The sequence below is a fragment of the Eurosta solidaginis genome, chromosome 4, assembly GCF_040869045.1.
Source record: "Eurosta solidaginis isolate ZX-2024a chromosome 4, ASM4086904v1, whole genome shotgun sequence".
Taxonomy (NCBI): domain Eukaryota; kingdom Metazoa; phylum Arthropoda; class Insecta; order Diptera; family Tephritidae; genus Eurosta; species Eurosta solidaginis.
The window spans coordinates 218,897,523-218,912,708 of NC_090322.1; the positions used below are offsets into that span (position 1 = coordinate 218,897,523).

General features: G+C 37.3%; 2 protein-coding genes across 2 annotated transcripts; one reads left to right on the forward strand and one right to left on the reverse strand.

The window, feature by feature from the left end:
• Positions 1-1,711: 1,711 nt before the first annotated feature.
• Positions 1,712-6,662, forward strand: l(1)G0020 (RNA cytidine acetyltransferase l(1)G0020). Its single transcript, XM_067784803.1, has 11 exons — positions 1,712-2,028; positions 2,091-2,538; positions 2,604-2,767; positions 2,824-3,313; positions 3,391-3,912; positions 5,031-5,130; positions 5,193-5,388; positions 5,458-5,681; positions 5,743-5,915; positions 6,006-6,394; positions 6,452-6,662. The coding sequence occupies exons 1-11, from the start codon at positions 1,826-1,828 to the stop codon at positions 6,564-6,566; spliced, it is 3,024 nt and encodes a 1,007-aa protein (XP_067640904.1). The 5' UTR covers positions 1,712-1,825; the 3' UTR covers positions 6,567-6,662.
• Positions 6,633-7,440, reverse strand: ND-B18 (NADH dehydrogenase (ubiquinone) B18 subunit). Its single transcript, XM_067784804.1, has 2 exons — positions 6,859-7,440; positions 6,633-6,800 (listed from the first exon to the last, which is right to left on the reverse strand). The coding sequence occupies exon 1, from the start codon at positions 7,284-7,286 to the stop codon at positions 6,927-6,929; it is 360 nt and encodes a 119-aa protein (XP_067640905.1). The 5' UTR covers positions 7,287-7,440; the 3' UTR covers positions 6,633-6,800; positions 6,859-6,926.
• Between the last annotated feature and the right edge of the window lie 7,746 nt (positions 7,441-15,186).

A 15,186-nucleotide genomic window follows, 5' to 3' on the forward strand; every position in this document is an offset into this window, starting at 1 on the left:
CCCAAATTCTTGGGTGTGACATTTGATCAGGATCTACATTTTGGTGAGCACGCAACCGCAATTGTTCCGAGAATTCAGAGCCGTAACAAAATCCTCAAATCCCTCGCTGGCAGTACCTGGGGAAAAGATAAAGAAACGCCCATGACTACATACAAAGCAATAAGCCAGCCGATTACGTGCTACGCGTCACCCATATGGTCGCCAAGCCTAAAAATTACCCACTGGAAGAAACTACAGGCCTGCCAAAATACTGCTCTCAGAATCGCCACGGGCTGTCTTCTTATGTCCCCAGAACACAATCTGCATAATGAGGCGAGAATACTCCCCATCAGGGAGAGAAATGAGATGCTGACCAAACAGTTCCTGTTGAATACCCAGAAACCTGAGCATCCCAACAGACATCTGATTGATGAACCAGCACCGCCTAGGGGCTTAAGGAGTCATCTCCGTAAGAATTTTGAGGAAATACGGCACCTGAGAACCCAGCCGTATGAAGCGAAAAAACACTAGCAGGTCCTTGGTGAACTCCATAAACAGGCGTCGGACCTTTATGCCGGGAATTGCCCGGTGAATCCAGTACTTAAAGAAAAGTATCCAAAACTCGCGGAAGAGGAACGCATACTCCCCAGGGAAACGCGTGTCACTCTTGCTCAACTTCGTTCTGGATACTGTAACAGGTTAAACTCTTACATATCCAGAATCAACCCCGACATACAAAATGTATGCTCCGCTTGTAATGTGTCCCCACATGACACCAACCATCTCTTTAATTGTAATTTGGAACCAACGCCTCTAACACCCCTTTCCCTATGGTCCACCGCTGTTGAAACGGCAAGTTTCCTCGGACTCCCGTTAGAGGATATTGATGACAATTTGTGATTGGTCGCGGCTATTTGGTGGGGCGAGGCATTGCTACAACAACAACAACAACAACAGCTGAGGTGGAGATGAAAAAAATCTCCAAGGTGGTACATACCACCAAAACCAGCAGCTGTTTATTGTGAGAAATAAACACCTTGTTGATAGCAGTAATGAAGCGTAATTAATCAAAAATAAATTATATATTTTTATTTTATTTTCGTGAAAATACTGTAGTATGGAATCTTACATTTGAGTCCAGTTAGAGAACCACAAGTTGGGAATTAAATTTTTTTAACTTAAGTAATAGCATTTTTTGCTTTATAAATATTCCCTCTTTTGCTGACTACGCTATGATTCTCGAGTTGAGCCATTGTTTCGAAACAACCCTTGAGATTTTAGAAGTATATCTAGAAAATAATATGAGCTCTAACGGTATTCAAGCTCAAATGTTTGTTGGGAATATTCGACGCCATTTCGAACGAACTCAAATAACTGATGGTTTAAGCGGCTTAAGCTCAGCTTAAACTTCAATTAAAGTAGACTGAAAAACTGCAGAGTAAGTTTATGCGTAGTTTAACTGACAAACTGAGTTGAACTTGTACTGAAAAACCGGGCCTAGGCGAAATTCCCGGCAAAGCGGTTTATAAAAATCCGGCATTATATACTCATATTTGCGGATTTTCTCATGAAAATTATTGGAAAGGCTTTTAGTACTTCCCGCGAATATTCAAACTCTGAATTGCCTTCCATAAATCCCGACATTTCGGGACTGCGAAAGTGAAACGGGACTCAGTGCCTGAAACAAGCAGCAGTAAATCGATCAAAACAAACAAATCAATAGAAAAAAATGCAATCAAAACAAGCACAGCAACTGTCAAAAGTGAGGACGACAAATGCACGTGTGGCGGTGTATTTTTTGCAAAATAAATTTTTCCACATATTTTAATAAAAAGAACTATCCAAAATGGTTAAAAAGAAGATAGATAATCGCATACGTGTAATGATTGAGAATGGGGTCAAATTAGGACACCGTACAATGTTCATAATCATTGGAGATAAGGGGCGCGATCAAGTGCCGATACTTTATGATATTTTAACAAAATCAACTGTGAAAGCACGTCCCACAGTATTATGGTGTTACAAAAATAAAGATGAAGCCATATCTAAGTAAGTTTTATACACGTTTGACTTAATCCCTAACTAGTTTTTAAACTCCCTTTCCATTATAGCCATGGCCGTAAACGCGCTAAAAAGATCGCCGCTGGTAAAATAGATGTTAATGATGCTGATATCTTTGATACATTTCGCGTATCTACAACCATACACGGGCGTTACTATGCTGATACGCACGCTGTTCTTGGACGTACTTATGGTGTTTGCGTTTTGCAAGATTTTGAAGCACTCACTCCCAATCTATTGGCGCGTACTGTGGAAACAGTTGAAGGTGGAGGCATAATAATTTTGTTATTGAAAACTTTACAATCACTGAAGCAATTATATACGATGAGCATGGATGTGCATAAACGGTTTCGTACTGAATCGCATCAAACGGTCACCTGTCGCTTTAATGAACGTTTGATATTGTCCTTGGCTGATTGTAAACGCTGCCTTGTAGTCAATGATGATTTGACCGTACTGCCATTGAGTTCAAAAACAATTAATGTTGAACCCGTGAATGTAAGTATGAAATAGTTTTGCAAAAATTATTAATATTACAATAGATATATGTTTTTGGTTTACAGCCTGCTGATATTGGCAAATCAGAGAATAATGAAGCGTTACAAGAACTAAAAGAAAGTTTACATGATACACCACCAGCTGGACCCCTAGTTAATCTATGTCGTACATACGATCAGGCTAGAGCTGTTGCTCAATTCATTGAAGCTTTGGCGGAAAAGCAATTAAAGTATGTGATATACCAAAAAAATTTTAAAACAAAAAACAAAATTTTTGCATTTCTAGGCCACCTACAACGTTGACCGCAGCACGTGGTCGTGGTAAGTCTGCTGCAATGGGCCTATCTATTGCCGCAGCAATAGCCTTTGGTTATGTGAATGTATATGTAACTTCTCCACATCCAGAGAATTTAATTACGCTATTTGAATTCGTCCTTAAGGGCTTCGATGCGCTTGAATATCAAGAGCACGCTGATTACACTATTATACGTTCCACCAATCCCGATTATAAAAAAGCCATAATACGTATAAATATTACACGCTCCAATCGCCAGACCATACAATATATAGCACCCACTGATACACATCTTCTAAACGCAGCCGATCTATTAGTGATTGATGAGGCTGCTGCAATACCATTACCATTAGTAAGGAAGATGATGGGAGCGTATTTGATATTTATGGCTTCCACCATAAACGGCTATGAGGGTACGGGGCGTTCACTCAGTTTAAAATTGATTTCACAACTGCAGAAGGATAATAATGCGCCACCACCGGTTAGTTGCATATCAAAAAAAAAAAAAATAGAAATACACCCTTTTATTCATATGCCACATATGTGTGTATTTTTTAGATAAAACTAGAGGAATCTATACGTTATAATGAAGGCGACGATATCGAAGCTTGGCTTATCAATTTGCTGTGTCTAGATGCTACCACTGTACCTCACATTAGCTCTGGCTGTCCAACTCCAGATGTTTGTGAACTCTATTACATTGATCGTGATGCATTATTTTCATATCATAAAGCAGCTGAATCATTTCTTCATCGTTTAGTTTCCATTTATGTAGCTTCTCATTACAAAAACAGTCCTAATGATTTGCAAATGATGAGTGATGCGCCAGCGCATCATCTCTTTTGCCTTCTGGGACCAATTCTACGCAAAGACCAGCTACCAGAAATACTTGTTGTAGTACAAGTAGCACTTGAAGGTGAAATCTCTTCTAAAACTATAAATGATTCTTTGGGACGTGGTAGGAAAGCAAGTGGTGATTTAATACCATGGAATGTCGCTGAGCAATTTGGTGATCGTGAATTTCCCAAGCTGTCGGGAGTGCGAGTAGTTAGAATAGCTACTCATCCCAATTATCAAAGAGTAAGTGTAATTAGTTCCCTTATCTATAAGTTTACTTATATTAAGTATGGCAGGACAGTGCAAAATTTGCTTTTTGAACGAGGGGTTTTTGTTAAAATTTCAACTAGATACATTTTTGGGAGGGATTTTTGTTCGTTGTTGTTGTTGTTGTAGCGATAAGGTTGCTCCCCGAAGGCTTTGGGGAGTGTTATCGATGTGATGGTCCTTTGCCGGATACAAATCCGGTACGCTCCGGTACCATAGCACCATTAAGGTGCTAGCCCGACCATCTCGGGAACGATTTATGTGGCCACATTAAACCTTCAGGACATTCCCTACCTCCAAGTTCCATGAGGAGCTTGGGGTCTCCAGAGCCTCGTCAGTGAAACAGGATTCGCCGCGGATAGGTGAGGTTGACAATTGGGTTTGGAGAAGCTATATATTGCGCTGGCAACCTGAAAGGTTGCGCTACACAGCCCCTTGAATCTGGTATTTTAGTCGCCTCTTACGACAGGCATACCTACCGCGGGTATATTCTGATCCCCTAACCCGCTGGGGTGTTGGTATTAAGTACGTGTACGCGTGTATATTCTCAAGCTTTGTATTAAATATATAAAGCGGTTACCGTGAAATAGTTTTAATCGACATCATGCTCGATTTTCTGATTTTAGTAGAAACCGACTGGCCATTATATACGCCAACTGCTAAAAACTCGAAACCCTACGACATACCGTTACGAAGTTACAGATAAGACAATTTTGACTCAAGTGCACAAAATGCTTTGTTAATTTTCTTTCACCCCGCAATGTGTCGATAGTTCACAAAGGTCCCAACTAACCTCTTTTTCGAAGGTGTGTTTTCACAATAATAGCAACGGAGTTATGACAAATTCTAAAATCCATGTCTGCATGTAGTAAATGAAGTAAAGTGTGGGTTTTATTATTATTATTATTTATTTAGGCTCAAAATAAATTTTAAGACTAATAATTTCATGAAAAGAGCTCTAGCTACAATGGCTATCGGCTCATAAAAGTGAGGGTAAAAGGTTTTGTTTTTGTAAAATTTTCATTTCGTTTGCTGGTCTTTGTGAATTATGCCTAAGTTATATTATATCTTAATAAAAAGTGTTTTTTTCACAGATGGGTTATGGCAAACGTGCAATCAAACTACTTTGTGATTATTACCAACGCAAATTCGCAGATTTAAATGAAAATCCACAAGCGGAAGAAAATGAAAATGGTAATCACCTGAGTAATAAAATTTAAAAATGTAACTTCCCCATTTCGAAACATATTTCACAGGTATCGAGGAAGTTGAGGATGAACAGTTGGGTCTTTTGAAAGAGAAAATTCGACCACGTAGTAAAATTCCCACATTACTCAAAAGATTAAATGAGCGTGCACCGGAGCATATAGATTACCTGGGTACTTCGTATGGACTGACTCAGGAGCTACTAAAGTTCTGGAAAAATTTAGGATTTGTGCCCATATATGTCAGGTATGTCAAAACAATATCACGTATATATACAAGTTTGTTTATTATATTTTTTTTTTATTTTCACTTTAGTCAAAAAGCGAATGACCTAACTGGTGAACATACTTGCATAATGTTACACACATTAGATAAGACCACCACAATTCAAGAAAAAAAATGCGCCGAGTGGTTAAGTTTATATTTTAACGATTTCAGGCGACGCATCATAAAGTTGTTGGGCAAAACATTTCGGGAATTTACTACAAGTTTAGCATTGTCCATCATCGATAGTAAATGGGCAAGGATTGAACAAAAGGGTAAGTGTAAAAAGTTGCTGGGAAAGAATTTTTTATTCCTTTTTCATATTTTAAATTTCAGCACTCGACAAGCATACCCTCGATGTTTATTTTCTGCCTCATGATATTGAACGTTTGGAAGCATATTCGCGTAATCAAATCGAGTTTCGTTTAATATTAGATTTAGTAAGTGATATTAGTTATCTGTATTTTCAAGGAAAAATGCAAGAGCTTCAAATTGATACTTTGCAAAAGGTGTGTATAAAAATATTAACAATGCCAGAATGACTCCTAGTGTTTAGATTAGCCCCCATTTTAAACAATAATTACGTGACCTTGTTCCAGGCAATTTTGCTAGCTATTGGGGTGCAGGGTAAGACAGTTGATGCAATTGGCGCAGAATTCAATATGCCTGGAAATCAAATATTAGCTAAATTCTATGATATGATGAAGAAAACTACGAAATATTTGCTTGCTGTTATCGAGGGACATATTGAGAGTAATATGAAGAGTGAAACTCAGCTTAATCGTGGGGAAGATTTTATTCCAGTTTCACTGTCAATTAACGACGAGTTAGAAGAAACTGCGCAACAAATATCTAAGAAGCAAAGAGAAGAGCTTAAGAAGTTGAAAATGGAAAGCCTGAAGGAATTCGCTATAAAAGGTACTGATGAAGACTGGTCCAAGGCATTGACAAGCAATGATGGAAAAACGAAGCTTATATCAGTTAAAAGGTATTAATTTATTAGAGCTACTTCCATTGAAAAGCATTAATATTTCCTTTCCTATAGTGGCATTAAACGTCTTGACGATGCTGGAGAAGCGGGCGCGTCAAATGAGCACCCAAAAAAGAAAAAAATTAAGTTTGGGAAAAAGGCAAAGACATCTATGAAGTCTATAATTTAGTTAACTACCGTTTGACATTTGTTTGTATAGTGTTTTTACAAAAAAACAATAATAAATGCTATAATATAGCTTATAATGAAATATTATATACCTTAACCAATGGTAGTGTTTATTTAGTTTCCTTTTTTCTATGCATCATTGAATCAATTTTTTATTTTTTTTTTTATCTATTTGACAAATGTTTCAAACAAAACGCTTTCAATGGCCACCGCAGCTGTCAGATAGTCGGTCGAACTGCAATAAAATATGAAATCATTTATATGGAACATATGAATGTACACTTTACGCTTACCTTATAAGCTACAACGGCATTCACTGTGCATTATTATAAACAAAAATATTAAGTTGTTCAACTTTAATTCAAGCAGCTTGCAGTTTTCCTATTTTCTTTTGTCGCTCAAGCAATCTCCGCTCACGTTCAAACTCCTTCATACGCAACACATAATCCTCATATTCGCAAGTGAGATAATCATGCTTTTCATGATGACATTTATATACGAAAGGGAAAACGTCGGCGCGACAAGCACGATACTTAAGCAACTTGTGCGCACAGTAATCACGATCTGCAAGATCTAATTTCGCTGATTGCATTTCTTCTTCAGTGGCAATCATGACACGCTCCTTCCGCGATTCAAATCCAAACATTGGGTCAAATGATGGCACGCAATCGTGTTCGGGCGTTACATCCGGCTTGAAGGCCCGTCCAAATGCAGTCCCCATAATTTTCTCGTTACCTCTCTTAAGCTGTTTTAATGAATAAAGTTGGCACTTTCTCTAAATTATACTATTTTATAAAAAAATTACGTAAATACGATAATGGCTGCCTTTTTCCTATATATCACCTGCTGACGGAAACGTCTAGTGATGGTTCGATATTTCGCTATTGGTGATTGCATCGTCGCTATTGACAAATCGCTAATAGCTATAGCTATTGCAATCCAAATATATCAGTGATTGGCTATTTTCCTTCATTCGATTCTTTTGAATGACAATCACCTCTGGCAGAATATCGCCAATAGCGATTATAGCGATTACAGCGATTGGCGATTTTCCTTCAGCATGAAATTCTAATACTAATAGCAGCGATGCAATCATCGATAGTGAGATATCGTTCATCATTGCTCATCTGTGTGCTTTACTTTCCGAAACAGCGAACGGAACAAAGCAAACTTGTGCAACAACTAGAACGACGACATTAGCCGTGTTTTTTAACACGCGCGTATACGTTTCGTTTGCGCGTGTTAAAAAACGCCTATCTTCGCTTAGATAATGCTTAGGAGACCCATCTAGCGGCTGTGGTTAAACAACTAGCTACAGCAACAGGGTGTACCGAAAAGCGGAGACGCAACGCTCTGATGGCCATAGGGTATAACATATAGCTGAATCAGTTGCGATGAATTGTGGACACACATAGAATACATAGAATTAGTGTAGAGGGTGAAACAAAGACACATATTTCAGTTACATCTGAGTATAATGCGTATTGAAATTTAGTAGGACAAAATTTATGCGCAGCAATTTCAGAGGTGTATTTATAGTTTGTCCCTTAGCAGTCAATATAAAGTTTAAGCGTAAACGGATATACGCGTGTTAAAAAACACGGCTATTGTGAAGTCGGCTAGAAAAGCAGCCACGTGGTTTGGGTAATTTTTACAGACAAGCGAAAGATCGAATTCAAAAATAATCAACGCAAAGATCAAAGAGACCGCAAGGCACAACTCATTCAAGAGCAATTATCGAAGTGCAGAGGTATATAGAAGAAACTGTAATTGCACGAAAAGCTGATCCTTTTTTATGGTGGCAGAAAAACAATTACAAGTATCCCAATCTATCTCCTATAGCTCGCGAAAAGTTGGGGTGTTTAGGAACATCGGTTCCCTGTGAAAGACTTTTTTCTCAAGTCGGCCTTATTTTAAGCGAGAGAAGAATGCGCTTAGATGATGAAAAGGCTAAAATGCTTATCTTTTTAAACGCCAATCATAAAATATAAAATTCGTTATATTTTGATTTTATATTTAAGTATTTATAACAAAATAATTAATATTTGTCAAAATATTAAACAAGCAATATAAGTTAATTTTAAACCTTTAATTTCATGAAATGTATAAAAAAATGGAATGACTGAATTTTTTTGTTTTTAATTACACTATGTGACGCCAAATAGAATCGGGTCTTTAGACTTGGCCTAAGATTGATTGCCTGTGTTACTCATAAGTTCATACTTCTAGGCAGTAGCAGTTAACAGTTTTATAAAATTTGTGTTTTTGATGGTAAAATAAAAGAATTATAGAAACATATATCACTCGTCTTATTGTAAACAGATTAACTCAAAATTTAAGGTTTTTGGGAGAACGCAATTCAAGATTTGTCATATGGTTTGTATATGGTTGAATTCTCCGGCTAATTTCTAGGGCACTGCAGTGGGTGGCTAATTTTCTGCTAAAGAATATTTTTATACTAGTTTGAAGAATTTGCTATATTTTAACTCTGTATTTTTCATTAAAAATTGATTCACTTTACTGTACAAATTTATGCAGCCAAATACAACTTTCAGAATAAATTCATACGGAGTATTTCTGAATACATCGGTGTAGTATAATATAGTAAATAAATCATGTTTTTATGGTGTTACATATACAGATTTATTTCGGGTTGATTCATCTTACATTTAAAAATCAAAGCATTTTCAATTAACAAAATTTATAAAACAAAGATGCATATACATATATTTCAGCTAGTTTCATCTCATTGAGTGTAATACGAGTCTGAACATATTGTCGTCAGCCAGTTAATAATATATATCATAACATCTCAAAAAATTAGAATTTCACATTACATTAGTTCACATTACATTAGGTACATTTAGTATGTACCTTTACTTTTTTCTTTTTATTCCAATTTTGGTTCATATATTCTAATAAAATTTAATTTAGTATAAATTAATGTATAACATTCAATCTACTCTGGTAAAAAGACTTAAACATTCATTTTTTATATACAAGTATACAAATAATTGCAGATTCGCTTATTAAAGATAAATTAAAGCGATCGCCATAGCTGTAAAAAATAGCCATAGCTGTAAAAAAATAGCCATATCTATATTCACTGATAGCTCAAAATCGCTCTTCTGTATGGAATCGCGTGTTGAAATAAAGCGATCGCTATAGCTATAAAAAATAGCCGATATTCAAAAATAGCCATATCTATTTTCACTGATAGCTCAAATTCGCCATATCGTCCATCACTAGAAACGTCAAATGTGACATTTGTAATGAATTCATTGGTGATGCCATACACAATTATAAATCTGTATGCTGCCACCTAGGCTCGTCTTGTACCATATTTGTATCGCATCAGCAAAAAACTTTGGCGCATATTCATAGTCGAAATAAAATAGGTTTTAAATTTAGTTGCAGCTTTTTTGACAGATAGCTCATAGAAAATTATGTCAACTATCAATTATGTGCAACTAAATTTAAAACCTATTTTATTTTGACTATGACCATGCGCTTTAAGTTTGGCCATTGTGAATTCATACAAGTGGGAAATGTTTGATAAAACGTTCACAATAGTAAACAACCTCGGTAATAGTCTAGTTGAGGGGTCGACTGCTAAAACATTGAGAGAGGTGTCAAAAGACGCGTATTAATCTCGAGAACAATAATCCGAAGGCGGAAAAGAAAAATTTTATCTCTATCCGGAGATATTTACAGTTGAAGTTGGCGATTTTCATGTGGTTGTTGTTGTGTTTGTACCCACAAAAAAAATTGTGCATCACCGTGGCGGTAGCCACGGTTATACCACACACCCGGACTTGGCATGGCGTAGCCCAGGGTTATTTTTTATAAGCGCGGCCGAAGGCCGCCAACGCAGAAAGGTGTTCTGCGCAAAAATACTATGGATCCCACCCCCGGTTTCGGAGGTACCCGCGGGTCTTTTTTCGGTTTTTCGTTAATATCTTTTGAACGAGTTAAAATTTTTATTTTCCGCCCTCGGATTATTAATACTGATGTCAAGACGCATCTTTTGACACCTCTTTCGATTTTTTTTGGTAGCGTATTAGCAGTCGACCCCTCAACTAGACTGTTACCACAACCTCGATCACCTGTTCAATCGCTGTTCGATTACTAAATCATTTGCCAATAGTGTTTTCAAACTTTTTTGTAAAAGACTGGTATATTGCATTATTTACATATTTGAAAATATTTGCTTAACTGGCTGCTCGTATTTTACCTAACTAGACTTCAGAAATTAAAAACAATAGCCGTGTTTTTTAACACGCGTATATCCATTCACGCTTAAACTTTATATGGACTGCTAAGCGACAAACTTTAAATACACCTCTGAAATTGCTGCGCATAAATTTTGTCCTACTAAATTTCAATACGCATTATATGTAAATGAAATATGTGTCTTTGTTTCACCCTCTACACTAATTCAATGTATTCTATGTGTGTCCACAATTCATCGCAACTGATTCAGCTATATGTTATACCCTATGGCCATCAGAGCGTCGTGTCTCCGCTTTTCGGTACACCCTGTTGCTGTAGCTAGTTGGTTAACCACAGCCGCTAGATGTATACGCCTGTAAAAAAAAAACACGGCTAATATGTAGTCTGGTTTTCTCTATACTCAATTAAAAGAAAAGCTGATTGAAATACAAATGGGCGATTCATGGGACTTCAATTTAATAACGGCGAGCAGCAAAAAACAAACCTTTCTTCCATTCTCTGACCATTCGCGACCATGATGGAATTATTATGATGTGTGATTTGTGATTCGCGACAGCCATTCTCACTGTCAGCTATTATTTGACAGGTAGGTATAGCATTGTAGGAATCATGGTACAATGTAGGAATAGAAAGATTCTTCACTTGTATGAACTCAATGAGTTTGGCGGAAAGGTGAACATTTTTGTTAAATAGTTCATGAGTATTTATTTGTGTGTTGGTCACAAGTCGAACATGTGTCACATGCAGCTGTGTCAATCGATAGCAAAGTTCTTTGCACAAGAAAATAGGAGAAGGAATTTAATTTACGTTGCTACAGTATAAAGATTGACTCAGGCCATGAGAAAAGTTTCATCAACAGAAATTTGTTGCTTTTGTAATAAAAAAAACATTGTTGCTTTGATCTCTAAATTTTCCTTACTTTGCAAGTGTTATGGGAAATTCTATACAACAGTATAGTATTCTTAACCCACATCCTATGTAGTTGTTGTTGTTGTTGTAGCGATAAGGACACTTCACGAAGACCTTGGAGTGTGTTATGGAGTTGATGGTCCTTTGCCGGATGCAGAACCGGTACGTTCCGGTACCAAGCCCGACCATCTCGGGAACGATTTGTTATGACCATATGAGACCTTCTAGGCCATAACGCCCTTCCACCCCCAGAGAATTGGCTGTTAATGAAACAGGATTCGCCACGGCTAGATGAGGTTGACAATTGGGTTTACAGAAGCTATATATTGCGCTGGCATCCTGAAGGGGATGCGCTACACAAATCCCTTGAATCCGGTAGTTTAGGCAAGATGCACACGAGGCGTAGCTTCATAGACGCGTACAAGATATAACATGTATCTGCGATTTCTCTACGCCTCAAGATCTGCACACGAAGCTACTTCCAAGCGTCGCTACAAAAAGCAAACAATTATTGACAAAAATAAGAAATTAAATTTCTTCAGGTATATCCGTTCCCGAAACCAGAGAAAAATAGCTATTAAAAGTTGTTTGCATCCCCGTGCCTTTGTAAATTATGAAAGGCAACTTTACACCACCGCGGACTAGATAAAAAAGTGATTTCTAGTTTCCAGCACTTTTTAGCCTTTTAATCGTTTCAAGAATGTCTAACCAAGCTTTTATGGTGTTGAATACTTCTTTCGCTGTGGTAATAAACCTTTCACGCACTTTTATTAACTAAAATAACACTTTCTAACTAATTACACAAATGTGCATAAAAAAAATGTAAACAAACATCTTGTTGTTCCTTTTTTTCAAGCGTACGTACGCTCAGCGACCAACATTGCTGAACGCTTAGCTACATAAAGCTTTCATGCTTTGTCGCTTTCATGCAGCTTACGCCTCGTGTGCAGCTCTCCATTCAAGTACATGTATTCACATCAAAGCTTACAGTTTTCGCCTGCAGCGTCTGTTGTTGTTGTTGTAGCAGTGCTTCGCCCCACCTAATAGTTGCGACCGATCACAAATTGTCATCAATATCCTCTAACGCGAGTCCAAGGAGATTTGCTGTTTCAACAGGGGTGGACCATAATGAAAGGGGTATTAGAGGCGTTGGTTTCACATTACAATTAAATTATTGGTGCCATGCATAGACGTCAAAATTCCAAAGTGATTGGATCACCTGATTTGTATTTGACTATCGCTGTCTCATTCTGTATCTCTTTCTATCACCCGCTGAAGATAGGCGCCGCCATATTGAACACCCTGTCAAAACGCTAAAAAGTAGCCATATTGAACTTCCTGTCAGGCATTTGACAGATAAGATATCACACTTTGTTATCATTCACAATGTTATAAAGCTCTTGATGGATGAACACCAAAACATTTACACATAATAAATACTTATGCAACAGAGAAAATGGGCGCACCAATATACCTTGTTGGCCCAAATGCATTTGTGGAGGATACATTCATTCCTTCGCAAACGGTTATATAAGCTGTAAGATTCGCTGCCTACCAATCGCGGCCCTGGGCCCTATTCGCTAACTGTGAGTTTTAAGGTGTACACAAGAAATTGTGTAAACTTTGAAATTCTGATTCTGTGAACAAAAAAATTCACTGATAAAAACTTCGCGAGTTTTCTTGGCAGCCAGTGTACACTTTTATGACATTGAAAACTCATATGCACTGTTACAGAATGACATTTTTGTTTTCATGGCGTTTGATGAATATTTTCTCACTGACATACGACTTTTACATTCAGCGCTCATTCACATAGTGCAGAATACTAGAAAGTAGAATACTAGAAGATTTGTAGTCTGCAACAATGCGGAAACATACGGAAAGCAAAATTTATTTAAATTAGAGTCAAAATATAAAGCGCCACACGTGTAACATGGAAAAATTTCACTTCTAAGGCTGTTTACACAAAATGGTGCTGCAAGTGTAAACAAATCAAACTCCTATATGACACTACTTTATTTTCTATGTATTTTTCTTGTATTTTCTGTAATATTTTTTGTCGAGGGAGCCAATAAGGTTTCAGTACTGGTGTAAGTGTGTGAACTATATTTGAAAAAACTAACGAAATACAAGAAAATACAACGTAGTTCATTAAAAACAAACAAGCCAGTTTGTATTTCGATAAGGTTTTTTGACATTAGGCCGTTTTTTATTTATTTTTTCTGACAAATGAAAATTTTGTTTTTAGTTTCAAAATTTTGTGCATAAAAACCCAATTAAATTCAAAGTGTAAATTGTGTGTGCAAATGAGTTTTCAATAAGTGTACATTTTTCAGTTTTTCAAAGTTAAGGAATTGACCTCCAGATTCTTGTGTTACATAAATATAGTGAACTTGGGTACAGAAATTCAAATTAAAAGTTTTTCACTATAATTTGAAAAACTCTACGTTTTCTCTGCCTTTTGCACTTAAAGGTTTAACCCTCCGTAATAAATTAAAAATTTAATGAAAATCAATAACTCTGAACTGAATACTTTTCGCCATGATATAAAATTAAAATGCTGTGGAACAGGAGCAACACTTTTGTTATGTAGTCACACCCTGTTTCATTCTTTTGCGTCTCTGCACAGAACCCTAAATGACCAACAATGGCAACCCAGATTTTCCCGTTAAGCTAAGGCCACACTTAGCTGCACTACACTGCGCTTCAAAATATTCTTCGCATGTATTCTTATGGAACAATTCACACCTAGCGGCAGCAGCACTGCGCGACGCGGCCATGAGCGGCAATGTTGATCTAATAGGCAAAAAAGTGAAGCGCCGCTGCCGCTACATGTCGCGCCGCTAAGTGTGCACGCACCTTTATGCTCACTTAAAGCTAAGGCCACACTGAGCTGCACTACACTGCGCTGCAAAATATTCTTCGCATGTATTCTTATGGAACAATTCACACCTAGCGGCAGCAGCACTACGCGACGCGGCCATGAGCGGCAATGTTGATCTAATAGGCAAAAAAGTGAAGCGCCGCTGCCGCTACATGTCGCGCCGCTTAGTGTGCACGCACCTTAAGCGAGTGCCTGTCAGAAAGAAGTCATTCAGCAAAACAATGTGCACAATAATTTACAGAATCGCATGAAAATTGAAAGTGTAAAATGTGTGTGCAAATGACTTTTCAATGAGTGTTCATTTTTCAGTTTTTCACAGTTAAAGAATTGACCCCCTGCAAGGTGTATACCATGGTTCAACTATATACAGGTTGGCTCATCTGTAAAGCAACAAAATATGTCTGTTCAAATTGTCAAAATCTGTGTATTGGTGTTGGTGCGAATGGTATGGAATGGAAACATAAAACTTAGCAGTTTTTGTATGTGTAAGTAAAATGTTGCCAATGTGTTGGTTTCATTTTGAGTTTGCCATCTCCTTTTGACAATCCCTTCGACCATGTAATGACATAAATAAAATCAGCTGATGAGATGAGCC

Bases quoted from the DNA above. Each gene is read 5' to 3' on its own strand.
- ND-B18 (XM_067784804.1), bottom strand. From the start codon at position 7,286: ATGGGGACTGCATTTGGACGGGCCTTCAAGCCGGATGTAACGCCCGAA.